The 27,013-nt window shown below is 40.4% G+C and overlaps 2 protein-coding genes across 10 annotated transcripts in view; one reads left to right on the plus strand and one right to left on the minus strand.

The window, feature by feature from the left end:
• The window catches only part of SRPK2 (SRSF protein kinase 2), a 142,145-nt gene that overhangs the window by 112,446 nt on the left and 2,686 nt on the right, over positions 1–27,013 (plus strand). For 3 of the 7 annotated variants that reach the window (XM_084510459.1, XM_084510463.1, XM_084510461.1), the window contains 8 exons: positions 3,539–3,704; positions 5,843–5,868; positions 7,371–7,617; positions 8,225–8,713; positions 13,591–13,691; positions 13,783–13,890; positions 23,463–23,532; positions 24,781–24,873. In XM_084510459.1, coding sequence (XP_084366585.1) covers positions 3,539–3,704; positions 5,843–5,868; positions 7,371–7,617; positions 8,225–8,713; positions 13,591–13,691; positions 13,783–13,890; positions 23,463–23,532; positions 24,781–24,873 — 1,300 coding nt within the window. Of the gene's footprint in view, positions 1–3,538; positions 3,705–5,842; positions 5,869–7,370; positions 7,618–8,224; positions 8,714–13,590; positions 13,692–13,782; positions 13,891–23,462; positions 23,533–24,247; positions 24,341–24,780; positions 24,874–27,013 lie in introns of all 7 variants that reach the window. The other 4 variants (XM_084510464.1, XM_084510465.1, XM_084510460.1 and 1 more) reach the window with 2 other exon arrangements.
• Positions 24,286–27,013, minus strand: part of KMT2E (lysine methyltransferase 2E (inactive)) — a 72,099-nt gene continuing 69,371 nt past the window's right edge. For all 3 annotated transcript variants that reach the window (XM_084510397.1, XM_084510391.1, XM_084510392.1), the window contains one exon: positions 24,286–24,431. In XM_084510397.1, the coding sequence (XP_084366523.1) occupies positions 24,301–24,431 (131 nt within the window). In that variant the 3' untranslated portion in view covers positions 24,286–24,300. The remainder of the gene's footprint in view (positions 24,432–27,013) is intronic.

A 27,013-nucleotide genomic window follows, 5' to 3' on the forward strand; every position in this document is an offset into this window, starting at 1 on the left:
AGGAAGGTGGGAACCTAGCAGAAGAGGACTTTCAGGTGGGGTCTTCAGGGATGGTGACCAGAACCCAGTGAGAAGGGAGATCAGCAAGGAGCTGCCTTAAGGATGGATTTATGAGGAAGGCTCTCAGTTTTTCCTCAGATAGACTGGGGACCTGTCTCGAGTGGCTTTTTACAAATGCATAAAGCACAGGAAAAAATGAGCTGGAATTAGAAATCCATGTGCAGTTGCAGAGCCGTAACCTCACTGAGAGCACAGAGCGATAGTGGGACAGCTCAGATGCCTGGAGTGCAGCAACAGGCAGGTAAAGGTGCTTCCAAAAGGATGGGCAAGTACAAGTGGTTGAGCTTGTATGTACTCACATTAGTATGGGTGTAAGCAGACTAATTCAGGCTCTGTTTTTAGCCCCTCAGGGTTCTGTACAGTTTGGGGCTCCAAGTACAAGATGTTGGCTTGCTGAAGTGAGTCCAGTAGAAGGCCATCAAGAGGATCAGGGAGCTGCAGCATAGCATGTATGGCAGGACTTGGGAGAATTAGTTTGTTTAGTTTTAAGAGAAGGCTAAGAAAGACGAAGATTTTACTGTCTTCAGCAAATAGAGAGAAAACAGAGCCAGACTCTCCTCAGGGCAGTGCCCAAGAAGCAGGTATTACTGAGATGGAGAGGGTTTCAATAACACTATCTCCTTCCAACTGAAATCGCAAAACTTGTGCCATGCATGTTTTAAAAATGTGTTTGTGGAACTTAAATATGAAAATTCAATTATTGCACTGGTGTTCGGGAAAAGAAACCATTTGATTTCAAAAGGTATTATAGTTCCATGCTATAATGAAAAAGAAATGTTGTATGCTGCGAGTTGAACAATATTTCTGTTCTTTTTTGAGTACTTTTGAGTACTCAGTTGGGACAAAATTAAGGTTTATTTTAAAATGCAGCAGAGAGCTGAGTTTCTTAATAAGAAATTTCATTTCAATTTTGAGCAGTTTTTTTCCCCTGAGGCAGAGTTATATGAAATGTCATGCAAGAGATGACCCTATAGAATTGAAAAAGGGCTGGCTGCCACACTTCCTTTTTTTGCAGTGAAGATGGTTGGCAGTGCAGATTTAATTCTGGAATCCTTATTTTGGGTTGTAAAATATATAGCGTCAGTCCATAAAAGGGTCTATAAAAATCTATAAAAGGATCGTGTTCTGAAACAGAAGCTAAAACCAGCATCATGTAATTGATCAATGAAAATTTTCTCTTTTGCTTTGCATCTACAATACAGTAAATGTGTTTAACGTGTTAATGTGATGTGGCTCCCTGAATGATAAAGAGAGAGAAGAAAAGTGAATCTTAAATAGACACTGCAGATGATAACAAAGAGTTTCTTGATGTGAAACTAACCATGTGACATTTAGCAGGGAAAATGCACAGTTTTGTAATTCGCATTTCTAATTGTAATAACAGGAGCTGTCCTGTGTTTTCAGAGTCACACTTGCAGTATACATTTCTTTACTGGTTTAGTGGTATAACACACTTCCAGTTTTTATGATAAAGCAGTCTGATCCACTTTTTAAGCTAGCTAAGAGCATTCTTTCTAATTATAAAATTCTAGCAGTATGGTCGTTACGGTAAGTCAAAGAATTGATTGTGATTGTAAAAAGTAATGTTTTCTGTTTTACTAAAAGGGAATCTTCAGCCAAAATGAAAGAAAAAGTTGGACCCCTAGCACATGAAACGGGGAAAGGCTATCTTTATAAAGTGGGTAGCAGCAAATCTATTTTCACATAAATTCCACTTGTGCACAACACGGTGGAATTTTTCCTTCTGAATGTTCATGGCTTTTCATGTACTGCAGAATCCTTTATTTTGTCCTCAGATATTTGATGGTAGTTTCTAAGATGCTTTGTACCATAGCGATGAAGGGAAAAGCCTATTGTAATCAAACTTTATGTTGTTGTTGCTGCTAATGTCTTTTCTAAAGATTGCAGTCACTTAGCCACTAACTGCCTTCTTAGAATAAGCCAATCTTTCCTTAACGTTTCTCACTTTGAGAAATACTGCATATTCTTTTGATTGCTTCGGCAAATATTCGGGCGTAGTTTGGATTTGCAGGGAAAAAAAATCCAGGTTGTTAAGCAAGCAACAGTTTCTAGGTATACCTTTGGCAGCGATGCTGAGTCTTGCTCATGTGAACATGCAGTTTTTATAGATAAAGAGCACGATGGAAAGCTTTTCAGGAAGGTTGCTGTTCCAAGCTAGCTCCAGAACAGAGCCAAGCGCTTTGAAGTGTTTCTGGGTGTAAACATCATACACATGCCACTGTTTTTCTCTTACCTGAGCTGCCTGGTGTGCTGTCTGGACATACCCATCTGGAACTAGCTCAGGACTAGGCAGTACTCATACCTTTGTATTCTGTTACTGCTATTTTGAACCAACACGCTTTGCTTTTGAAGTTTACCCTAGCTAGTTTGGTCTTAAGGGATCCTGAGAGCAGGGAGGTTAGCATGTGCTGATTTATTTCTGCAATATCTGGAAAGGCAGGCTGTTCCTGTAGCTGAGGCTGGAGGTCTGCTTCCTGCTGCAGAACATTCTTTAAAAATTCAAAGAATTCTTTTATCAGTTAGGTCAGTTAGGTTTCTGGGTTTTTATTTCTTGCTGATTTTTTTCCTATTTATTTATGGAGCCTATTTTAGCAATAGCTTGGTTTACCCTCTTATCTTATCCTGTACTGATTAATTGCAGTAATTGACTTGTGAAAGTAATTGTGAAAGTCAATTACTTTTTTCAAGGCTTTTATATTATACCTAGGTCTCATCTAAAATACTTTTAAAACCACATAAGCTGTTGTATTTCTGTTCTAGTCAGAATCAGAGACAGGTTCATTGTGTAAAAATTCTTTTTATTTTAGTCCCAGAAGACATTTTTAAGACTTTGGAATGCAGGTTTGATATGATCGAGCAGAATTTGCCTCCAGAGAATATGAAAGACTAGTGGAAAAATCCATGTGGCAAATACAGGTAGACAAGTCCTTATGTGACATCTTGATCACATTAAAAGCTGAATTACTATTGCAATTCTAAGGAAAGTTATAGTAAACATTTCATCCAAACATTCCCCTTCCTGCTTTTTACAATAATCAATAGTTATTTATTAAGGTTATTCACAAAGCAGATTTCAGTTATAGTATATAGTACTTGTGGTGGGTTTTTTAAATAACATTTTAAATAATAAACTAGTGAGAATCAGCCTTTCTGACTGAGCAGCCTGAATCTGTTTTCCAAGGAAGACCTATTGAGGTTTTTTTCACGTGTGTGCTGATCAACAGAAAAGCACTTGGGAAATAGAAGGTCTGAGAGCAGCTTGTTGTCATCAAGACCATTCAGCCAGCCAGTATCTAACTTATGGACATCTCTGGAATTGGGTTTATGAGCTAAATAAATTATCCTGGCAGGCCATGGACTGCTGGCAATAGTTCAAGCATCTCTTTACTAACAGTAAATACATTTAACTTGCTCTGGCTAATAAAAATAAGTTTCCAAAAATTCCTTTTGCAATTAGGTACTTCAAGGTTTAGATTATCTCCACAGCAAGTGCAAGATCATTCATACAGATATTAAGCCAGAAAACATTCTGATGTGCGTGGATGATGCCTATGTTCGTCGAATGGCTGCTGAAGCTACTGAGTGGCAGAAAGCTGGTGCTCCTCCTCCCTCTGGCTCAGCAGGTATGATAGTGTGTTTAAAAGCAATTCAGTAAATTTGTCTCTATAAATTAATGCCAACAGTTTTATTTAATGAATATTAACGTTGTAAAGAATTGCATCTGAAAATGTACCTCTAGTTCATTCTTATTGATTCTCTGCAAAGCTAAAAAGGAGTGCTCTCTTCTCAGTTTTGTGTGTTCAGGTTTTTGGAGTCCCTGATTTATTGGAACAAAGACTCAGTTTGCAACCTTTAATGAGGTTTATCTGCAGTGGAGCTTTGCATTTTTAACGATGACAATAATTAATAATCTTATCTAACTTACAAGTCTAGTTCTGTTAGAATTTCATCAGTGTGCGTTTGAAACTACCTACCTTCTAGTTGGCTATAACTTTATTCTCAGAATGCAGTGACAAATATTATGGTCCATTTTTTCATTCTTGAGAACAGAATTTATTGTACCTGACTGAATTTGTGATCAGCTCTTATTTCTAGCTCTGTATGTGAAATACTTTGTTAAACTTGCCAAGAACTGTGAAGGGAACAGTATGTTACGTTCAGCTAGGAGAAACCAAAATAAAGGACCTCACAGCCATTGGTAAAGACAAACAAAAAGGAAACGTGGCTTTTCTAGTGATCTTTAGTGGCATGGTTGCCGTTTATTTGGTAATCCAGCACATCAGCTGCAGGCAGTGGAGAAATAACAACTTTTAAAGATCTTTGTAATGTTGTTGGAAAATACATTATAGATTAAAATCATTGAGATATAGTAAAAATACCTTCTATATCAGGAACAATTGTGGTCAAAGCCATAATTTTTTCCACTGTAGCCAGTTATTTACAGACTTTTAAGATTTCCTAAAGCACTTTCTTTTCAACATCATTCGTTAGACTCTGTCTTTGACTGAATGTGATTTTTTTGTCGAGCTAAAAATGATTGTGCTGTTTCACAGTATTATATGTGTTAGATATGTTGACATGCAAAAATCTATCATTAATATATTGTATTGGATTTTACATACTGCGTGATCATATAGCTAAAGGCTGTGTGTTACTTGTGTGGGAAGGAACTTGATTTTGCTCGTGTAGCCTGATACTGCTTCCTGGCATTAAAATAAACACGATGTTAAGGAATACATTGATGAATTCTTATCACAGTTTGTTCTTAGCAAATTGCAATTAAATGTATGACTTTCCACACAGGAGCTGAAGATGTGTTTTCTTTACAGCATTTCAAGTATAGGTTCTGCAAAACTGCACTTTTCAGAGAAGTGATGATACTCAAGTGTAAGAATTTTTTTGAAAACATTGCTCTTTCAGGGATGTACAAGCGTTGTTTTTTTTCCCCTGAACCTAGCAGCAGGAGCAGAATTTATTAGAGAACTCTCAACTGTCTCCATTTTTCACTTTGCATTTGTTAATTGCCATATGCCTGTGAGTCTGAAGAAGTTTGTGAGTGGTTCTCCTCCCCTGTTCATTTCCACTTTCTCACTTTTACTTTGCTCCTGTTTCCCTTATTAATTTTGTGTGTGTGTGTGGCTTGTATTCTTTGTGCATTTTTGCAGTTATTACTGTAATCACATCAAACCTAGTTGTTGATGCTATCCACCTGAGACATGCTTAGGAAGAGGTACACGCTGGAGATGCTTTTTCTGTGGTGTAGAGCTTTTTGCCACAGGCACTTACTCATACTTACAATCCCATCAGCGTACTCCGCTTCAAAAGGCAAGAAATGTTGATATGTGACTTTCCTGTTCAGCGTGACACAGTAGTCATCTGTCTTGAGTCTCCCCGGACTATTTAAAAGCTATCTACACCTGATCAATCAGCTGACTGCAAACATTTCATTTGTGACTACAGTCAGCTAATGTTTTCTGACCACTCTACTGTTTCAGACTTCCCTTTTGGACATTTGTTAACTTTTATTAACCAGCCTCAACAGAGTGAACAGCAATTAATGCTAGTTCCTTCCAATTCCAGATGCTCTAATGGTGACATCAAATGATTTCAGGCAGGAGGCACTTGTAAAGAGTGTAGGAAAAAAAAAAAGCTAAAAATACAATTTTTAATCATTGGTCTATAATTTAGTTCAGAATGTTTTCAGATTTTATAGAGTTGTTCTTGTAAAAATGTATATTGAAAATTGTTTTTTTCTTTCTAGTGAGTACAGCTCCACAACAAAAGCCTGTAAGTATTGATATATAATTTGAATTAACTATCTTATTTTCTGTGTTTCTGGTAGTATTAGTAACTATTAGACTTCTGGTAGTGTCTACCCTTTTTAAAGGCTTCCTTTTAATAAAGCTTTTATGTTTCAGAAAATGTTTTTATTTTAATGTCTCTGGCCTTACCAGTTTTCAGCACATTTCTCTGATGGAAATGCTCATAGACTTACAGTTCTGTAGCTGTGTCAGAGGAAGTTAAGCATTGCCATTTTCATCGCTCATGGAGTAATCCATTCAGTTCAAATCCTGACAGCAATGCATGCATGCACTAAATATCAGGCACTGCAGATAGCTTAAGGACTTCAAGGCCTTAATCAGCCAGGTCTTAAAAGGGAGGGTTTTTTTCATGAGGTTTCAAAGATCTTTTTGCCATACGCTTATAGCAAGGAACCACTGATAATACAGATGTTTAGTAGTACCTAAGGTCAAACCTGCTTTCTACATCTGTGTGTACAAAACCTGTATATAACTTAAATAAGCATACAACATGTATGAAATTTAGTAGGATCATCAAATTAGCTAATTTTGACTGTAATGTAGTTTGTTTTGAAGACAACAGAATTTACAGACAAACCTTTAAGAAAAGAATATTTCTCTTTGTTGCCTGTAGTTTATTTTTGACTTGTATGAGGATTTCTTAGTGGTATCTGAATGATGAATGGAAATTGGATAGAGCTAATTTATCAAGGAGTAAAATTAGAAGTCAGAATTCAATTAAAATATAATAAATTGTTTCATTCTTAGCTCAGATCTCTCAATATTTTTTTCTTTGTTGTTATACCTGGGGTTGCTAGTCCTTACGTTATATAAAATGTGAAACTTTTCATGATGGCCATCTGTTGTTTGTGATTCATATGTTTTGGACCAGAAAGGAAGAATAAAGCTGCTTTCCTTTTACAGGGAAAAAGCTGAACAGCACAGTGTTCATTTAAAATTCTTTACCATTTTCATTCTCTCTGGGTTTCTCGTATAATTTTTCTCTGCATACTTTCTCTGAGCATTTACCTGCATTGTACAGAGAGAGAGATCATGTATATAGCTTACAGCAGATAAACATATAAGATATATAAGATATAGAAGATGTGATAGCAGAATACCTTCCACGTACAATCTTATCATCTGTTGATCTAGACTAAAGTTTAAAATTATTGTGCTAGTTGAGATTATAGGAATTTTACAGTGTCATCTTAGATGTATTTTGCTTTTATGTCTAGTAAACAACCATGTAAAAATATTTGTATAGCTATGTAAGATTTTGATAGATTTTTTTACTTCATGTAACCATGGTTAGACAAAGGTTTTTCATATATAAAATGGAAAAAAAAACAGTATATTTACTATATTAATTGACATCCAGTATTTTCAAATAAAAAGTATTTACACTGCATGTTTTTGGTCTAAAATGCCTTGAGAGGAATTGTTCAGTTTTTTTTTAATTTTATTTTGTTTTTATTAATATTGCAGGTTGGAAAAATATCCAAAAACAAAAAGAAAAAACTGAAGAAAAAACAGAAGAGGCAAGCAGAGCTGTTAGAAAAACGCCTGCAGGAAATAGAAGAACTAGAGCGAGAAGCTGAAAGGAAAAAAATAGAAGAAAACGTAACCTCAGCTGTACCATCAAATGAGCAAGAAGATGAGTACCACCCAGAGGTGAAACTAAAAACAGCTGATCTAGAAGAGGTTGTAGATGAAGAACCTGGAAATGATGATGGTTAGTGTCATCTGCTTTTATTGACCTAGAATTTACTGTTTCAGAGGGGAAAGTAATTGCAGTATTGCATCTAACGCATTGAACAGAGTTGCCAAACACAAATTCTTGTTTAATATTTGTGGTTTGGAGCATAATTGTTAGGGTTTAACTTGTTTTCTAGCTCCTGTGTTTTTTTGTCAGCTCTTTACAGTTCTGACAGAGATGTAATACTGTCTTTTTTTTGGGTCTGTTTATACTGTGAATTTTCCTGCCTCTGTGATGAATCCCTGTTTGACGTTGACAGAGTTGTAAATTTGTAGTGCTTGCTTTTAAAACCACTTATCTTCCATTCATAACGTTCTTCTCTTCTGAATTGTTCCCTCGGTTATACTATCCTGAACCACTTCACATTGTTCTTTTTTGTTTGTTTTCCAGCAGCCCTATTAGATCCTTCTCTTGCCTTTAATTTAGATTTTAAACTCTTTGCATGTTCCAGTGATATTTAGAGTTGCCTTGTGTGCTATGTTGGAAGTCAAGTACTTCCTGAAGAGTTAAAAGTTAGGAATGCCTAATTTCAAAAGGATGTGTTGATATGTGATCTAATATGTTGCTCATTAAAATTTTTCAGGTGAGGCAGAAGATCAGGATGAAAAAGAAGACACAGAGAAAGAAAACACTGAAAAAGATGACGATGTTGAGCAGGAACTTGTCAACAATGACCCTACAGACCCTAAGTGGATAGAATCCCCCAAAACAAATGGCCATATTGTCAATGGCCCTTTCCTATTGGAACAACAGATTGAAGATGAAGACGAGGAAGAGGAAGAATGTCCAAATCCAGAGGAGTATAATCTTGATGAGCCAAATGCAAAAAGTGATTACTCTTATAGCAGCTCCTATGAACAGTTTAATGGTGAATTGCCAAATGGACGTCATAAAATTCCTGAGTCACAGTTCTCTGAATTTTCAGCTTCAGTGTTCTCTGGGGCTCTAGAGTCTGTAGCTTGTGGTTCTGCTGTTTCTGAAGGATCTACTGTAACTGAAAGAGAGGAGAGCAGCCCATCTCACGACAGGAGCAGAACAGTTTCAGCTTCTAGCACTGGAGATCTGCCTAAAAGTAAGTTTTCCTCTTGGTGGCATATACTGGGCCTGAAGTCTTTTGGAGCTGTAGGTGATGTCTGATTGTAGAATGAGTAACGGAAATGGAAAAAGCCTTATGTAAATGTTTTATCTCTGTTCAGTGAAGTTTGTATGCAAAATTTTACTCTTTTTTAAGTGTAAAATCCAGTACCATGCCTTACAGATAGAGCATCACATACTTCTTTCAGTGGTGTGAAAGCACCTTTCAGTAACAAAGGGAGGACTCTGTTACACCATTTCCCTTATTTTGATTGAAAAGTAGATCTGGAACTTCTCTGTGATGTTGTCTTTTCTTTACCTACAGCAGAAGTGTTTTAAACGTTTTTAGTTTCTGGGTTAGTGCCAAACTTACTAATGTCCTGGCCTGCTCCCTGCTTGACTCTGAAGAGTACCCATTGAGAAGATGGTACCCATGATGCCAGCCTCTGCAGTCAGAAGTGTGTGCAGGCTGCTCCTAAATATTTGCTTTCCTAGGCACTGCTCACACCTGGTCAGAAAGTGGGATATGGGGTCAGATCAGCCATAGCTAGGACTGGATCACAGCTGTAGCCCATTACTGGAAACCCTTTTTTCATTGCTGACTAATTCAATCATCTTGGCTTTGTCTAACTCTGAACATTCTGATCATTGAATATTACGTCATGTGAATGTCCAATCCAAATGATCATTATTTTAAATTTAGAGTTTCATCTTAGAAGACTTCTGGAATAAAAAAAAAAAAAAAAAAAAAAGGCAGTGCTGATGTCTAGAAATCAGGAGGAGACTTTTATGTTATTTTGGTCCCAAATGATTTTGGTGAATTTTGGCCTCCTGGGAACAAGTTTCAAGGAAAATAAACTCTGTTACTTTAAGAAATCAAAAAAAAAAAAAAAAGGAAAAAAGTTTGGGTGGAATTGATGAAAGACTTTTGCCTAGTACCATGGGCTTTGATTACTTTTTAAAAAAAAAAAAGTAGGGGTGGGAGGCAAGTGAATGTTATAGAAAGGCAGTGATTAAGTTATGAAAAATCTCTAACAGTCTCCTCAAAGGCAGTGGCTCAGCTGTAAGCATACTTTACATAAACTGGATGCTTTTATGTGGATTCTGATCCGGGAGCTTGATAGATGCAGCTTGGAACACAGCACAAAAGCATTCTTGATCAATTTAAATAAATCTGCAGTCTTAAATTTTAAAAGCAAAGCAAAACTGTTTTTTTTCTGCTGTAGAACTTGTTTTTAAGGGTAGTAGATCAGTTACTGTAGGTGAATTATGTGCACTGAGCAGTAGGAAAGAGAGAAGGAAGATGATGCTTGCCAGTAAGCATTATTCACACAGCTTAAGGCCAGAGGTGATTGTGAGATGATTTAACCTGGCTCCTTTTTTATAACAAGGCAATAATGCACCTATCTAATAAGCTCTGAAAGCTTTGTTTGGCTTAAAACATATTTTGGAAAAAAAAAAAATAAAAATAATGCTATTGATTTGGGCAAATTAAAAGACTAAAAAAAAAGTATGTTTGAAATTTTAGAAGAACTGTAACTAATTTGGATTTGTCCAGCTGCGGCTTTTAGCTTGTTCTATCTTTTATCAGTGATATTCAAAAGTTCTTCAAAATACACTATTTTCATTCATTAATAGTTCTTTTCAGTTTAAGACAGTTCTCAAGCTTTTTGGTAAATCTAAACAGGATTTATTTATTTATTTTTGTTGTCTCTGTAAGGCATGTTGCCAGCCCTCAACTCATGATGGCTTTTCTGTATTCAGCTTGGGTTTGGACATTTACATTTTGGCCACCAAAACTGCTAAAATCCAAAACTTCTGTCTATAAATCCTGTTTATAGAAGACGTGGATGGTGAAATCTTGGTTTCTGTGCAAAGAGATGGATTTTTGCCATTGAATTAAATGGCTCCAGAGTATTACCCCATAGGCTTTATTTATAGTGTCAGTGACTAAATGATAAATATATGGGTTTCAACTTCAATAAAGAAAATATTGAGAGACTAAATCTGTAAGTGGATAGAAGAAAATGAGATAGCTTAGGAAAAGATCGCCAAGCCTGCGTGAACATTGTCCCAGATGAAGTTACTAAATTTAAACAGAGCTGTATGCAGAAGTACAGCAGAGTGTATTTCCCCGTTTAAGACTCCAGAAGAGCATTTCACATGGTTTATTTTACAGTCTGACTAAATCAGGTAATCTGTAGGTAGGTAAGAAACATGAAATAAAATGCAATTGGGTAGAGCTGAATTTCTGCAGGAGGTCAAGACTCGGGCTAATAAATCCTCCAGTCTGTCTCCGTGTGCCCTGTTCCCCCTAAAGGCTCCTAGATGCTCCATAGCCTCTTCATGCTGCTGGCAGTGCATGGGCAGGAAAACTCTACTGCTGTTTTCCTGGGGTGCTGTGTAAAATCCTCCTGTTTCCCCAAAGCAAAGCTGCTATTGTCATCACAGGAGCAGCTTATCTCCCCAGCTGGAGAACCAAACCCACTTCATTCCTCCGTGATCTTATCTCGTCAGGAGCAGTTTACAGGCCTTGTGAGCAAAGGAAGGAGAGATCAGTAAATGCAGCCATAGCTCACTTCTTCCTCAGAAGGAGGATAAGCTTGATGTTACTAATCTTAACAGCACTTGTGGCTTTAAACAGTAATAAAAATGATGAAGGTACTTTTTCAGTATATTTTTAGTACCCTTTTCTGGTATGGACACAGACTGTTTGCTCCTCTCCATGTAGCTATTGCTATACATTCTTAAATAGCGCGGCCTCATCTTAATTTCTTCAGGATACTCGCCTCATTCAGCGCAGACAGATTTGCATTCAGTAGCTGAGCATCTATTTTTTTCAAGTTTTTATCTTTTTTCATCTTCTTTTTTTTTTTTTTTTTTTTTTTTTTTTTTTTTTTTTTTTTTTTTTTTTAGTTCACACTGTGTGACCAAACGCTCTCAGGACAAATTTATCAATTTCCTCATGACTTCCCTCCTTGTTGCAGTGCTTGAATGTTTACTAAGTATATTGTGTGGTGTGACTGTGAGCAGAGGAGGTGATATTTCTCAGCTTTACGGAACTAGGACACACAGAAGTGAAAATTAGAAATGCTCACAAAGTTTGCGCTCAGGTTGAGCTCCATAGGACACTTCTTGAGAGTACTTGCTAAGAAGTACACTCCTGTTGACTTCAGTCAGCTGTGAATGATCAGCATTTGTCAAAATCAGAATGCAAGGTCTCATTCATCTCTCACAAAATACGGGACACTAACTCACTGAGTTCAGGAGAAAAGCATGAAGGTGGAGGCACTTGCCTGTTACCGTGTTCCAGTCTCTGTTAAGGGAGGTTGAAGAATGCTTTTTTCTAATGCCATACTCAGATATCTTACTAACGAGGCATTTTTTCCCCCGTTTATTCTCCTGCTTTACTTACTGCAATACTTCACCTTCAGTAAGAGGTATGGGAAGGATTTACTCAGCAATATCTTCTTTTTGCCAGGGTTACTGAGCTGAGAAAGGTCTTGTTAGTTGTTGAATAATGCATGTGATTGTGCTTAAAAAAACCATACTGCTATGCAGCATGCTCGTAAGGGAAGACTTTGAGTTAAGATTACTAATTCCTGACTTTTAAGTGCTGGAATGCAGCCTTAATATTCTCTATTCTTATATTTATATTATCATTATGCCCTATGTTGGTGCTTTGTTTGAAGTAGAGTTTTGGACTCGATTCCAGCTACTTTAGAGGACTGTTTTCTTGACATCACTGCCCTTCTGACCATTCAGTCCTGCCATCTTCTTTTCCATCCAGACATTATTCTCCCTGACTGCCCATTCAGATTTTTGTCCCAGTAGCTCAAGATCTTCATCTGATCCCAGTCATGCCTAACTCACACTGTTAGACTTCCTTCTCCTTTCTCTCCTTGTCTCACCTGTAGTGTATTTTCTTCTTCCAATTCTTACACCGGTTTAAGTGATCATTGTATTGGATCCCCAGATCCCTTTCTTATCTAGTAGATCTTTTACATCTTGCCACCAGTTTCTTATGTAGCTTTTGATGAAGCAGCTGAGATAATTCCTCTGCTGCTGCCTCATTTTTGATACCTGGTTCTCTCCTCCACATTCAAATCAACCTGCTTGCTTTCCCATGCAATTTAGGAGCCAGTGAATGGTGGTATGCCAAAACAAACAAAAAAGCAGCAGTCCTGCAGTGTCAGGACCCTAACGTGTGCTAGGGTCTCCAGTGTCCCAGGAGCCTATAAAGGCCTGTAAACTGATTACAGTTCTGCCATTTCACTTTGAGTTGTGTTTAATGCAAACAGATCCTTCAGAGAACTTTGATTCAACGCTGAATGATCTGTGAAACGGATGACTGAAATTATACAGATTATATATATACATACATTATATTAATGGCTCTGAAATTATCCAGATTTTAGTATTTCTTTTTCCCAATGGGGCAAATTAAAACAAACAAAAAGAGGCAGAGACTGTATGTGCCTTAGTCGAGAATGGAAGTGCTAGATTTATTCTCTCAACCAAACTGTTCTAAGAATGTATCTTTTGTGTGGAGTTCTTGGAGTTTGAGTTTTAGCATGTCTGTTAGGGAAACATATGCACCATTTTTGCTTCGGAGCTTCTTCAGATACTTTAATAATAGCCACATGGCAATTTGCTGTAAAAACACAAACAATTTGCACTTGAAATGTGTAAGGATATTTAGAAATCAAGGTAAGAAATACTGTTTGCATTGCTTTAATTCCTCATAACATTAAGCAAATTATTGTGATGTCTTCAAGGTATTAGAAAACTGGATCAAGTGTCAAGGCAAGATTGCTTATGGAGAATGAAAAGTATGTTCTGAATACTAACTGGTTTGCATTTTGCTTGTGTTAGCAAAAACTCGTGCTGCTGACTTACTGGTGAATCCACTGGACCCAAGAAATGCAGATAAAATTAGAGTTAAAATTGCTGACCTGGGGAATGCCTGCTGGGTGGTAAGTATCAGGTCAGCTCTAGAGCCTTCCTACTTAGAACAAGCCTTTTTATTGCTCATTTTTCCTGTTAATGTGGTTCTTTCTGTTTTAGCATAAACACTTCACAGAAGACATCCAGACAAGACAATATAGATCCATAGAAGTTTTAATAGGAGCAGGTTACAGTACACCTGCTGATATCTGGAGTACCGCGTGTATGGTAAGAACAACACAAAACGTATTCTAAAACCTCCTAAAAACCGTCGTTTATTTAGTGAGCGATCCTGATGAGGATGGTTCTGACATTTTGACACAAATATAATACCATAAATTACGTACTGTCAGATAGCTACTGATGATTGTTCCCCTTTATTTCAGTATTCTAAGCATTCTTAATCAACAGAAAATACTTTGGAGGAGGTTTCTAATTTTCATTTGATGCATCTTAAACCTGCAGTCCAAAATAAGCAAGTTTGAAGGAAAATATAGGTATATTTTAAATATTAAAATCTAATTGAAATTGTACGACTGCATGTTTCCCTCCTGTCTTAGAATCTGTGCAACCCTTTGCTGTGTTTCCATTCCTTTTTATTACATAAAGTAGCAAAACACTGAAATAATTTAAATTCTTGCCACCTTCAGTGAAAACATTCATCAGATTTGGTTTCCAAATCACATCTTTAGATTCTGAACTTGAAGAGAAGGAATTTAATTTATTAGTAAAATATATGGTAATGTTCTGTAGAATTAGTTTTAACACACAGTAAAACTGAAATGATATATTTTTATAGAGAGTAGGAAAAATGAAAATAACTTTTTGAAACATTGATTCTGTTTGCAGTCTCGCTTTGAGGACAAGCTACATGCATTTTCTCATTAAAGATAGTTTTGGAAATACATTTAGAAATACCTTTGTCTATTTTAAAAGTGAAAACTTATTCAAATCTTTATATTTTACAAATACATGTCTGAAAAGAGTAAGTGTGTGAAGAGGAGGAGAACACTTAAATACTAGACACAGTTTGCAGGCGTGGGTGATGAGAAGAATTGCAGAACTGAGAGGGAGAGGAGGAGGATTGAAAGGAACATAAAATCCTACAGATATTATAAGCTCAGCAAGCCATGTGTTGGAAGTAACTAACCCATAAGTAAATTTGCAAGTATGCTTTCTCTGGAGTTTAATACTAGTTTTTGCTTTAGTACACAGAAAAGAACATCCATTTCTAAATTTACTCTTCGATTATGAGGCAAAATGTAGAATTTTTCGATTACATTGAAAATGAAGCATTGAAAATTTTCCACAGTTTTGATCCTGAATTCTGTGAACTCTTTAATGGGTCTTCTCTTAGCTATCTATAATATTACTGTAGGGACTTATCATTCCTTTTACCTGATATTCTGTTTACCTTAATTCAACCCGATTCCTTATTACGGTGTTGAATACTCTGTATTCTTCCTTCAAGGTTGTACTGATTCAGCCTGCATCCTGCTAATTGATACTTGGTGGGGGTTGTAAATGACTTTCTTGTTCCTTTTAAATAGAAAAGAGATCTTTGGAAGGACGCTAGCTACTGACATGATCTGTGAGTTCTTATCACACATTGTAAGAACTTTTATCCGATTTTAAATAGTTGTAGTGACTGGATGAGTGTTGAAAAACTACATTGTACAAGAGGAAATGAACGTGTGAGCAAATACTGGGCTGTTTCACTCTGTGACAGTGATCCTGCCCCTTACACTTGAATTCTTTTTCACGTTATGTAGGCTGTATTGCTTTCTTCCTGTGGGTCCTTTCTTAAACTGACAAAAACAAAATCTAACAAATTGCTGCCACTTGGGGTATCTTAGTTCAGATTCACAGTTATGTATGGAATTTCATTATTTTTGTAAGAAAAATACAATTCTGCTTATTTCATATGTAAACTTTAAAGACAGTAAAGCACTTGAGGCAGAAACACTAGAATTCTCTTCCATCTTCTGCCACAGACTTCGTATTTTTGCTCTTCAAAATACTGCAGAAACTTTATAGTCTTAAAGCACTGCTACACGATAGTTGAATTCAGTTATCTTTGCTGTACAAGTGACTCATGTAGAAGATAGAGATCAGTGCCTTAAGCTTCCTCACCCCAGAAATTCATAGTTTGAAAACTCCTTGGGATCTGCTTTCATTCCGGAGCGGTTAGGAAGTGGGTCAGTGCAGCGTAAGTGCTCATCCTGAATCAGAGGGAATACAGCTCGGAGGTAGGTACTAACCAAACACCTTAACTGTCTGTTTGCAGAGGACTTTTAATGCGTTGAAATGTTAAAACGTGCAGAAACGTGACTGATGTAGAACTGCAAACTCCTAATTAACTTATTTAGGCCATTTTTGGAAATCATGATTTGATTATCTCCAGTTGCTGTAGTATCGAAGAACAGTGAAGTTCTGAAGCATTTTAATGCCATGAGAGTCCCACTTGCTTCCTCAAGACTGGATTCTTTGTTGTACCTAGGTGTGCTTCACAAAACATCCTCCTAGGTTACTTTGCCCTTGTTTCCTTATTTAATTCTGTAGTGTTTACTTTTAGCTCTGTTTTCAAAGGGACTGTCTGCTGGAGCTGAAGGTGGTGGTTATTTTGCTCTGACGGGCTGAAAATGTGGCTCAGGTATTCTGTTAGCTGTGCTGTCTAAGACTTCAAATTCAATGTAGAGGAAGGTGATTCTCCACCTCTTTGAAATGTTGCTTTGCTTGTATGACAGGTCCAATGTCACTAAGGACATTTTGGAAGCTGTGCTGTGCAAAATGAGTGGTCCAGCAGCACTGCCATTACTTTTTTCTTCATGGTATTCCATGCCTCCTTACTTTGCCCAGTGTGATACCACCAGGCAGACGGGTGTCACACAAACACACAAGCTACCTTTGCTACCTGCATATGGTATTTCTCATTCACTGTTTGAAAAAAAAAATAAAAAAATTTAAAGTGTTGTCTGTTAAGGGCTAGCTATATCTTAATAAGTGACTGTAAATCTGAGGTAGTGTTCAGGGTAAGTAAGTAATTCCCCTGATCGTATCCCTGTTAGAAATGTTTGTTACTGGTATTGAGCACCTGTTCTGGAAAGGTGACATTCGGCTTTGCTCTGGGAGCTGTGACATAATTGCAGGTTTGGTCTTTCATTCTGATAATGATTTTGACTTTGGCTACATTTTCTTGTCTCAATTTATCTACTGAAAGACAGTGCACATCTTGCAAAAGTCTGTGCCTAATCTGAATGATGTGAATTGACACGAGTGCAAAGTATAGCGAGGTGGTGTTTGAGCAAAGATGAGACACACTGGGCTTTTAAAACACATGCTTGTGATTTTGAATTATTGGGCATGCTCTCTGAACCTGATCTGGAAGAGGGTTTAAAATATTTTAATCTCATGAAGATGGAATCACATGCTGAAATGTATCCTGTAGATCTGTGTGTATCTGGGACCCTCAGTCAGAGATTTCTGAGCAGTGTTCTCACAGAGGCTGGTCTAGGTGAGCTTTTCACTGCTCTGTGTAGCTCCTGCTGCCAGCAGACCTCCTGCTTCACAGCTGTGGTGAGGTTCTCCAGCTCAGTGTGCAGTGTTCAGGTACCACCACATGGCTGCCAAACCCTCCTGAAAGAGCTGGGTCCTATGTGGCCCAGAACACTGCTTAGCAGTACAATGCATGCATAAAGACTGCTCAGCTTGCAAAACAGAAGGGGATTTTCCATCTGTTATATATCCACTACTGGGTCAGATATTTCTAAATCCATTTAAAAAAAATAAAAATGGGACTTTCTTTGAATTAATTTAGGGTCTGTAGGGTTTCTATGTCAGTAGCTGACCCCTGTATATGTTCATTAGGCACCTCAATCTTTTTGTGTCTCCTGGTTCATAGGTTTTGTGCTGCGCTACCTGGAGTGCATGGGGCCAGGCTTCACCTGGCAGCTGAACTTGGTCTTGTGCTTTATCACTCTCCATTTGAGCCCAAGGCCTTTCCTTGCCTGTTGCTTGCTAAGGAAATAATCTTGCTCATTGGGAATAGCACTGACCAGGCAAGTAGTGGAGCTGCTGCTTGTGTCTATGGCATTAAGTGTTGCTGTCAGGCACGGTCATGGTGTATCACGACAGCAGCAAGCTCTTTTTTCACAATACCATTCATCAGCAGTTTTACTTGACCTTGAGTATTGAGAATGGAGGTGATGGTGGTGTTTTTTACAAAGCAAATGGTGGTGCCCTGAGCAGGCAAAGCATCTGTGTCCACGTGTGCACAGCGACTTGCAGAGTCCTCCCCTTATGAACCTGGCTTTTAGGACGTGCTGTGTTGTGTCTGCACAAAGTGCTCGCATTAGCTGGGCTGTGCCAGTGCGGGTTGGCTTCATCGAGCCAGCAGCCCCGTGTGTTTGATGCAGCTTCCTCGGAGAGAACAGTCACGTTGTGTTTATATTATACTCAGTACGAAGTAGTCAGAGATTCTGATCAGGATTAATTGTGCTGGAAGTCTGCACAAACAGAGTCATGTAAGGACTCTACCCAAATAGCTTGCAGTGTAACTAAAGCAGGGTAAAAGAGGGAGAAGTAACTCAGTGCTAAAAACCTTACAGCTCCTTTCTTGTGGTGTTATGTCAGTGAATAAGGAGCATTGTAAGCCAGGAGCCTGTGGGCTGAATCTTCTAATTTTAGATGATTCAGCATGGCTCAGTTCTTGTGCCCCACACAGGGTAAGTACCTCTTTGAATCAGATTTAGAGGGTGAAAGGGGGTATTCTCAGGCCAGTACCGGTCCTCTGCTCAGGTAATCTGAATTTTAGGGTTTTAAAGGGGGCAGGGGAAGATAGCGGGGAGAAAACAGGATGACCATGTCTTTGGAGTCTTACATGTATAGTCACTGCATGCATGATGTGCTGTGAAGCTGATGAAAGACATTAAATGCCAGTGGGGTTTTCCAGACTATGACAGAGGAGTTTGCTTGTTCTCTGATGAGCAAAGAATGTAACAAAGTGCAACTTCATTTTTTTCCAGACTTTTAGGGACTTTAGTATGAGTAATTTTTGTGATCATTTGCTGCACATTTACATATTTTGCTAAGGAAATTACACAGTGCCCCCCCCCTTTTTTTTTTCTTTCAACAACGTGGCCAGTTTAAGTGGGATTATCTACTGCTCTCATGCAAAGCTGACACTGGAAATCTCTCTTCACAGTTAGTGCAGTCTAGAAAATGCTCTGTGCCCTTGCTGTACTAAACCCTACTTTAATTATACCAACAGGGAGGTACATTCCTCTTTTTTTTTTTCCTTTTTTTTTCATTTTAACCCAAAAAAAGAAGCAGATCTGGATCCAGCAGTGCCTTTGACAGGACTGAAACCACTCTTGATCATTTGACTTTATCAGGCTGCATTTCCTCTTTTGCAGTGCTGAGGGAGTCTCTTTCTGCGGAGCACAAACTGAGCAGGCACTGAGTGATTTAGCAGTTCCTAAATCTCCAAACCCAGGGAACACAGTGCCCCACTGCTGCTGCAGGAAATGCTGGCGAGGTTAGGGAGTTAACATGGGTCGAGCACATCTCTTTGTGCTGCTCCTGGAAATGACTGCAAGCTCCGTGATTCCACTTTCTTTATGCTCTTTGGATCAGAGACAGGAAAAGCACCTGAAACGATGAGTCTCGTCATCTGACTCGTGTTGGTCATTAGGTACGGTCCTGTTTTAGCTGCGGGGAGGAGATGACTGTATCACAAGCTAGGACATCAACAAGACAATATTTTTTAGCACATATCAGAAGTGGCTTTTGTGGTGAGTTGTGATTCCTGAAATATCTTTTTGTAATGAGAACTCGCTAATACATCATAGCTGTAGACTGTCAGGAAGTCTGAGAAGGAGAAATTGTACTTGGTGTTTTTTGTACCCAAAGAGAATAGGAATGATTAAGGGAATATCACCTTTGTATTGCTGATATTGGGTAAGAGGAAAAAGGAGGCAAGCAAACAGCTTTTGGAGAGCTAAGGGAGAAGGCTGGTACAGCCTGGGGGACCAGGCAAGCAAGCTCACAGTGGTGGTTTTTATTCATTTATTAATTTATTTTTATTATGAGTCATTCATTCTATTCGTATGAGACAACTCAGAAGGGCAAAAGGAAGAAAGAGAGTGCAGTAACTTCTGTTAAATGTGCATATAAGTGCTTGTTGCTCAGCCCCCAGTTTAATTCTTTGCATAACGTCCTCTAACGAGGAGCAGGGAGGTGACTCCTTGACTACTCTTCGTGTTGCCAGTGGGATTAAACAGCCGTGTCCCCATGGGACCGTGAGTATCATTGCGCTGGTACGTGCAAGTGGCACACCACCGAAGGTGTGATGGCAAAGCCTCGGTCTGCACAGAAGCAGCATTTTGAGGGAAAATGGAAAATCAAAAATCTGCTTGGGAGAGAAGAAAAACTTCAAGTCACCGTGCACATATTTTTCAGTAGGCAGATAGAGCACAAAATGCTGTTATTAATCACTGTGCACCCTTTTGCTTTGAAGGTGGTGGGTGGACAACCTGAAACATTCAGAAGTAAATGAATTTCCAAAGAAATTGACTTTTCAAGGCAACGCTCAGCATTTGCATGATTCTGAGCTCGGGGTATAGCAAATAATAGAAAGCTGTTCCCTTCCCAAGCATCCCATGTGTGTCTGACCTTTCTTTCCAAGCAGCAACCGTGCAAAATCCCCTTTACATTCCTTCCATTGCCTGGATCGTTAGAGTAAGATGTTCATGGGAGAACAACCTGTTACCCGGTGTGCCTCTCCCTGAAAGCTTCTTGCTCTTCTTTTCATGCTCCCACTTACCTGCGGAACAGTGTGCTTAAAACCAAGTCTATTTTTAAAGCAGTTACAATTTGCTCATTCACAGCTCTTCATTTCAGCTGGGCTGGAGAAACTCTGGCCAAGAGCTGGATCTCGTCTGTCAGAATAATGATCCCGGCCTCCAGTTTGTTGTCCTTTTTCAGCTGGGGCTTTGTACGAGGAATTCAGGGAGCCTGATGAAGGCCAAACGAATTATTCTTCTCCCAGACATCTTTCCCTAGGCACGCAGCCATTTCCAATCACCGGGCTGAGCGCACAGCTGCCATGCAGTGAGCACGCAGCTATTTCCAATGGTGTGATCAGACACGGGTCCACAATGCGTGGTGGTGGTGCCAACAGCTCCGTATTGTGCTAGGTTCGTGCACAGCCACATGGCAGGGAAGGAACTGTAGCCTCTCCAGAGCCTACAAACGCAGCGGGGTGACCATTTATCCGCAACGTTCTCCATCTGTAGCTGGTGAAAAACAGTCTAGACTGTTTTTCTGTGATAGCCTCCGAGAAGCGCTAAGTAGCGATTGCCAATGCAGGCGGTAAGGATGGATGGTTGCCTCGGGCTCCTGTGCCATATGGTGAGCGTGCTGCATCTCACTTGGTATCTCCATGTAATAATCGGGACGCCGATTTCTGGGGAGGCAAATGTCAACATTAAGGAAGATAAGATGATCATTCAGAGTTTCGTTCAAAAAAATGTGTTCTAAAAAAAATATTTCCAGAGGGAAAGAAATTACATAAATATGGCTAACCTGCATTTGCAGCGCTGTAGAAATAACAGACATATTTTGGCTGGAAGGCATCTGTAGAGGTCCTGTCGTCTTGTCTACCTCCTGCTTGTACCAGGGGTGGCGTCAGGGCTGGATCAGGTTGCTCAGGGCCTCACCCAGCTGCGTGTCACACACCTCTCAAGATGGCTTTAACGCAGCCTTTAGAAGCCTGTCCTGGTGCTCAGCCCATCTCTGAAGGATTTTTTCCTCATATCATAGGAATTTCCCGTGTTGTTACCCGTGTCCATTCCCTGTTCTTTCACAGTTCCCTCCTGAGAACGGTGAACCTTGATCTTCTCTGTCCCTGCCTTTTAGGTAGTGGGGCACAGCAACTAAATCCCTTCTCCTCGCACAACCCCAGCGCCCCCAGCCTCTCCTCCTGCCTCCTGAGCTCTGCCCCGTGCCCTCCCAGAGCTCCTCCGTGCTGCTCTGGTGTGCTTGCTGCTTGTGCTTCTCTGTGAGCTGTTAGAGGTTTTCCAATTTAATCTTTTTAACTCCACACAGACGTTTTGAGCTATTAATACTTCATTTTGGGGAGGGACAGAAGCTCTGTTCTTCTGCAGTGTACCTTTGTGGCTAAATCCATCTCCATTTCCTTTGTTCTTCAGGAATCTGCGTTAAGTAGAGATGAGTTCCTTAGTGGCAGGAATCAGCCCCTTTGGCAAGTGCTCTCCTAAGACAGCTGACCCAGCTTTTTCAGTGAATATATTCCCATTAGATAAGGAGGGGACTCCTGTGGCTTCTCAGTCTCCTCTCCAGAGAGCAACGACGTTCTCTGGGTTGTGTTCTCCACGGATAGCTTCTGGCTGCCCTGACATTTTATTCAGTTTAAATACCTGGTAATAATTTATGAAGTCTCAGATTTTTTTTCAAGCTGTAAAGTAAAAAGTCTCAAACTCAGAGTAGAAGAAGAAGGAAGGTAAATGACTGTGTATAAGTGCTTGGTGACTTTAGAAATGCCCGTCTGTAGGATCAACAAAGATGCCAGCGAAGGGCATTGTGGCTTTGTCAGCTGCTGTGTGATCGGGGCGAGTTGGTCTGGCGATAGCCCACTTGGATCACTCTGCAGTTCACGGTACAAATGGGAACAGAAAAGTGTGTGTTTAGATTCTACAAATATTGTAATATTTGTAACATTTTATAGTAAATGTTCTGACAGTGACATTCCTTCCCTGTGCCAGCTCTGCCTGATTTTTGGAATGATTTTGTGGCTCAGATGCGTTTCCCAGCTCTTGGAGATGGAAAGCAGTTTGCTTACAGCACCTGGAAAAAATTAGGGTCCTGGGGCTGCTTGGGTAATGGGTGATCCAGAGCGGAAGGGAATGGGTCGACAAATCAGGCTGGATGCATCCATGCTCATACATGAGTCTGGGCTCCCATCATTATTTCGGTACTTGAGGCTTTCAGTACACATCACGCCTGCAAGGAGAAACTGCCCGTAGGTTTTGTCGTGACCCAGTGTAGGGTTAGCATCCCGTGGAAGTGTTGCAATAACCTGAAGGGATCAATCATCCCTCTGCCTCTCCTTCATCAATGAGAGTCTCAGTGCTTTACCCCATGACTGCAGTGTTTACTTCGGGTTTAACAAAAACACCTTTGGAAAAACTTCCCGATTTAGTCATCAAGGAGGCTTACCCTGTTGAATAATTTCAAGTGATTAATTATAAAAGGATTTTATTTCTGATTCAGACTTTACTTTGGTCCACAACGTCAGGTACAAGTGTAGCTCCTTACCATGTATCTAGAAATCTCTCAGCTTCTCTACCACCCACACTTAACTCGGTTTAACACGTTAGTCTATTAAATGTGTAACCTCAGCTGACACCAGCACCCCCTCGCATCCCAGCACCGTGCCTTTAGCCGTGCCTCTTGCCCTGGGGGTCGGTGCCGTGGCTTTGGACGTGACACACAGAACCCGGTGGTCAGCTGGTGAAGGGGTTTCAGCACTGCTGGTTTTTGGGGCTCGTGCTCCCACACACCCCTTCCCACCTCCTCCGATCCCTCTGGCTGTGGAGGCAGAAACGCCCGGGGTTCAGGCTTGTGGGCCTGGGGGCTCCCAGGTGAGTAGCCTCAGGTGCCGCCAGTGGCTGGAGTGCTGGCTCCCTCGTGGCTCCGGGATAATTGTGGTGTTTTGCTGGCGTTTGGAGATGAAAAGCCTTCCCTCTGAAATACCCATCACTATGTCTGTTGTGTTATAGGCATTTGAGCTAGCAACTGGAGATTACTTGTTTGAACCACATTCTGGTGAAGACTATTCCAGGGATGAAGGTAGGAACCTTTGGGGTTATTCCATGAGTTTCGCTGTATTTTCACATTCTTCTCAAATTTCTAGCGAGCTTACAGTGGGCTTAACTTTTGTTTTTTTGAGTGAACTGTTCATACACATTGTTTTCAGAACATAAATGCAATTTTTTTCTTTTTAGTTTTAAGTTCCATCACTAGCAGTGGGTGGGCAAAACCTCCCTTCTGCAGATACTCAGCTACTTAACAACTGCCTGAAGGAATTAAACTGCCCTTCTTGTAAGATTGCATATGTGTGGAAACCTGATTGAGAATAACAACGTTTATAGTTTAGAAAAGAAACCTCAATTTGGAATTTCGTAGTATTTTCTCTATAAGATTGACACCGGAATAATGTTTACGTTGTGTATTTTTATTTGAATTAGGCAATTACTAATTTATTTATTTTTTTTTAAAGAGAATTAACTCCTGCTTCCACCTGTATACCTGTCCATTTTCATGCTTGTTTGCTTGTAAATGCCCTTTGCAGTGGTAATGTGGGCATCATTCATTGTTCCTAAGTGCTACTAATGATGCCAGAGCTCTGCTGATCCTGGAAACCTCTGCATGGACTTGCTGCAAACATTGTTGATTTGAAACTATTTCTGATTTTTTACTAATTCCAGTTTCTTTCCTCTTCTTTTTTATCCCATCCTTTCCCTGCCCCTTCCACTCCCGTATCCTTTTTTTCTCTCCCTCATAGACCACATAGCACACATCATAGAGCTGCTAGGCAATATCCCAAGGCACTTTGCTCTATCTGGAAAATATTCTCGGGAATTCTTCAATCGCAGAGGTAGTACCTCTTCTTTTTGAAAGGTGCCGTGATGCAGACAGAAGTGGAGTTGCTGTTGCTGGTTGTAGCATGTCCTGCTGAGGAGCATTTTCTGAAATCACACAACACAAATTTATTTTTGAAAACCAAAATGCACAGGAATCTGTGACAAACTCACTTTATTTTTATTTTTATTTTTTAACCTAAACTTCCTGAAAAATAACTGTTTGGTACGTTTTACAGTACGTAGCCAAACTTGTTTGTAGTGGCTGATACCCAGATGCTGTTTTGAGAAGGAAGTTTTGCTGAAAGCATCTTCCCAAATTAGCCACGGTGCATGTGTTTTTTTCACCAGGATCAATCTATTTCTGTCTGTACCGGGCCAGTGTTAGTGTGTGCATGCAATGTACTGATTAAACTGTTGTATGTTTCTGTTTTGCTGGCAATGTTCTCCAATGCAGACCACATAGCATTGATCATTGAACTGCTGGGAAAAATCCCTCGAAAATACGCTATGTTGGGGAAATATTCCAAGGAGTTTTTCACCAAAAAAGGTAACGGTATTTATGCACCACTAATTTAAAGCATAATACTATCCCAGAGGAGAGTATGTTCGGTTATGGGTACTGAAGAAATATATCCATTTACACGGAGAGCTCTTATTAAAGAAGAATTTCGCTGTAAACTTGGCTTTCTGAGGAAAGCAAAAATTTGCAGCATTCCTTTCGGTGTTTCATTTAGAATTCGTTTTGGGATGTACTCAGCAAAGTGTGAACGTTAACAAATGTCTGTGTGAATCTGTTGTCAAATGTTCGTGTAAATGTAAGCAATCAGGGAAAGCGGAGCTTGTAACTTGGTGGAAAATGAGCTGCGGGCTGCTTTTGATGATACACAGTGGTCTGGCAGACCTGGTAAGGAGTAAACAGGGTGGAAAAAGAATTCCTGCCCGGGCAGGAGACACGCAGGTGTGCGGTCCTCGGGCTCTGACCCTTCCTGAGGAGGAGGGATGGCTTCGTGCTGGGGCGCTGGAGAAAGCCGCTCTCCCGTGCGCCGTGCTGCCTCGCTGCCAACGCTGCTGCTGCTGTGGTGCCCTGGGTCACACCCAGCCCTGCGTGGCCTCGCGCAGCAACAGAGCCCCCAAAAATCAGCCCCTCTCGTGGCACGGCCACTTGCTACAAGCAATCGAATCTCAGCGCTGACCTTTCTGACCTCTTTGTGCTCGGGCTTCAAGACAGGAATGAACCCGGGAGGCAGCGCAGGGATGCTCCAAGCCCCTCTCATCTCCCTGCTTACGAGGCAGCCCCGTGCGGCCTCGAGCGCTGGGGCACGGCTGTGGCAGCACGGGGCCGAGGCCGGCGGCTGGCGAGCGGCTTTCCCGCAGGGCAGTGCCACGGCTTCCCTCGTGCCCGTGCCCCCACGTGCCCGGCGGGCGGCTTGTCGGCAGGGCCAGCGCCGACCAGCCACCGCGGGCACCTGGGGGCGCGGCGGGGCCCAGGCTCTGGCGCTGCGCTGCGAGCGCGTAGGGACCTCGCCTGGCTTCGGGTCCTTCCCGAGGGGGGCACCGGGCTGGGCAGGGTGCAGGAGGGCAGGAGCCGTGGGTGGCTGCCTTACGGGGGAGACCAAAAAGCCTGGGATGCAGTTTGGAGGGGAGAAGGCTGCGTGCGGGGGGAATATGATGACTGGCAAAGCAGCAAAAGCAGCCAGTGAAACTTGCAGTGATGGGTTCAACACAGCTATTTGCTTACACCCAGGTGGGAGCCTGGAGCTTGCAGTGTCAGCAGGCTCAAAACCAAGCTCATGTTAGCTGAGATGAACAAACTCTTTGACAACAGGTCCCTAAGTGTACAAACCAGTAAAGGTCTGGCGCAGGGATGTACCCTCCGGCATCCCCAGTGCAGAACTGAAGCGTTAATTTAATTCTCAGACCACACAGAGATAATTTTTATGTCCCATCTTCTTTTTTATGTTTTTATGGTCTTCACAGAGTTTCTTGTGGAAAACCTCCAGCCTGTAGTGCTAAGATAGTTTGTTCCTCAGCAGAAAAACACCACAGCATGTTGTGCTGCTCAGGGCGTGCTGGTCTTAGCTTAGATATTGCCAATTTGAGCTCCACTTTACAAAATAAACAGTGTGAGCTCAGGTTCCACAGGGACAGCCACCGAACCCCAGGATCCTCAGTTTGCAGCTGTGTCCTTCGTACCACCTGAGGGTGGAAGGAAGAAAATGCAAGCGTTTGGGTGAAAAGGCGTGCAATCGATTCTGCTACAAATGCATTTCATTCACAAAATGGATGATGACTTTGGATTTCCAGGCTTTCCAAAATGTTTGGGTTTTTCATGGAGAATATAATATCGGATATTCTATATATATATATATATAGAATATAATGCCCCATACTACCTAATTTAAATACAGAGGTGAAGGCTGTTGCATCATCCCCCTCTCCACCCCATGTTGATAACTGATTATGGCAACCCTGGCAGTGACTGCTGCAGCCTGGAGAAGTTACAGACCCAGCCTGGTTTTTTTTTGGTTTTTTTTTGCTTGCAGTCAATAACAAGACACTATTTTGCTTTTTGGCAGAGAGATTGCTTGTTGCACAATACAGGAGTGTATACACTTAGAAAATACACTACCGGTTTTGTAAGTAGTGAAATGTTTTTTCAGCACTTCAGTTTAAGAATTGTGTGGGGA

Source organism: Aythya ferina (assembly GCF_964211825.1).
Source record: "Aythya ferina genome assembly, chromosome: 1".
NCBI lineage: Eukaryota > Metazoa > Chordata > Aves > Anseriformes > Anatidae > Aythya > Aythya ferina.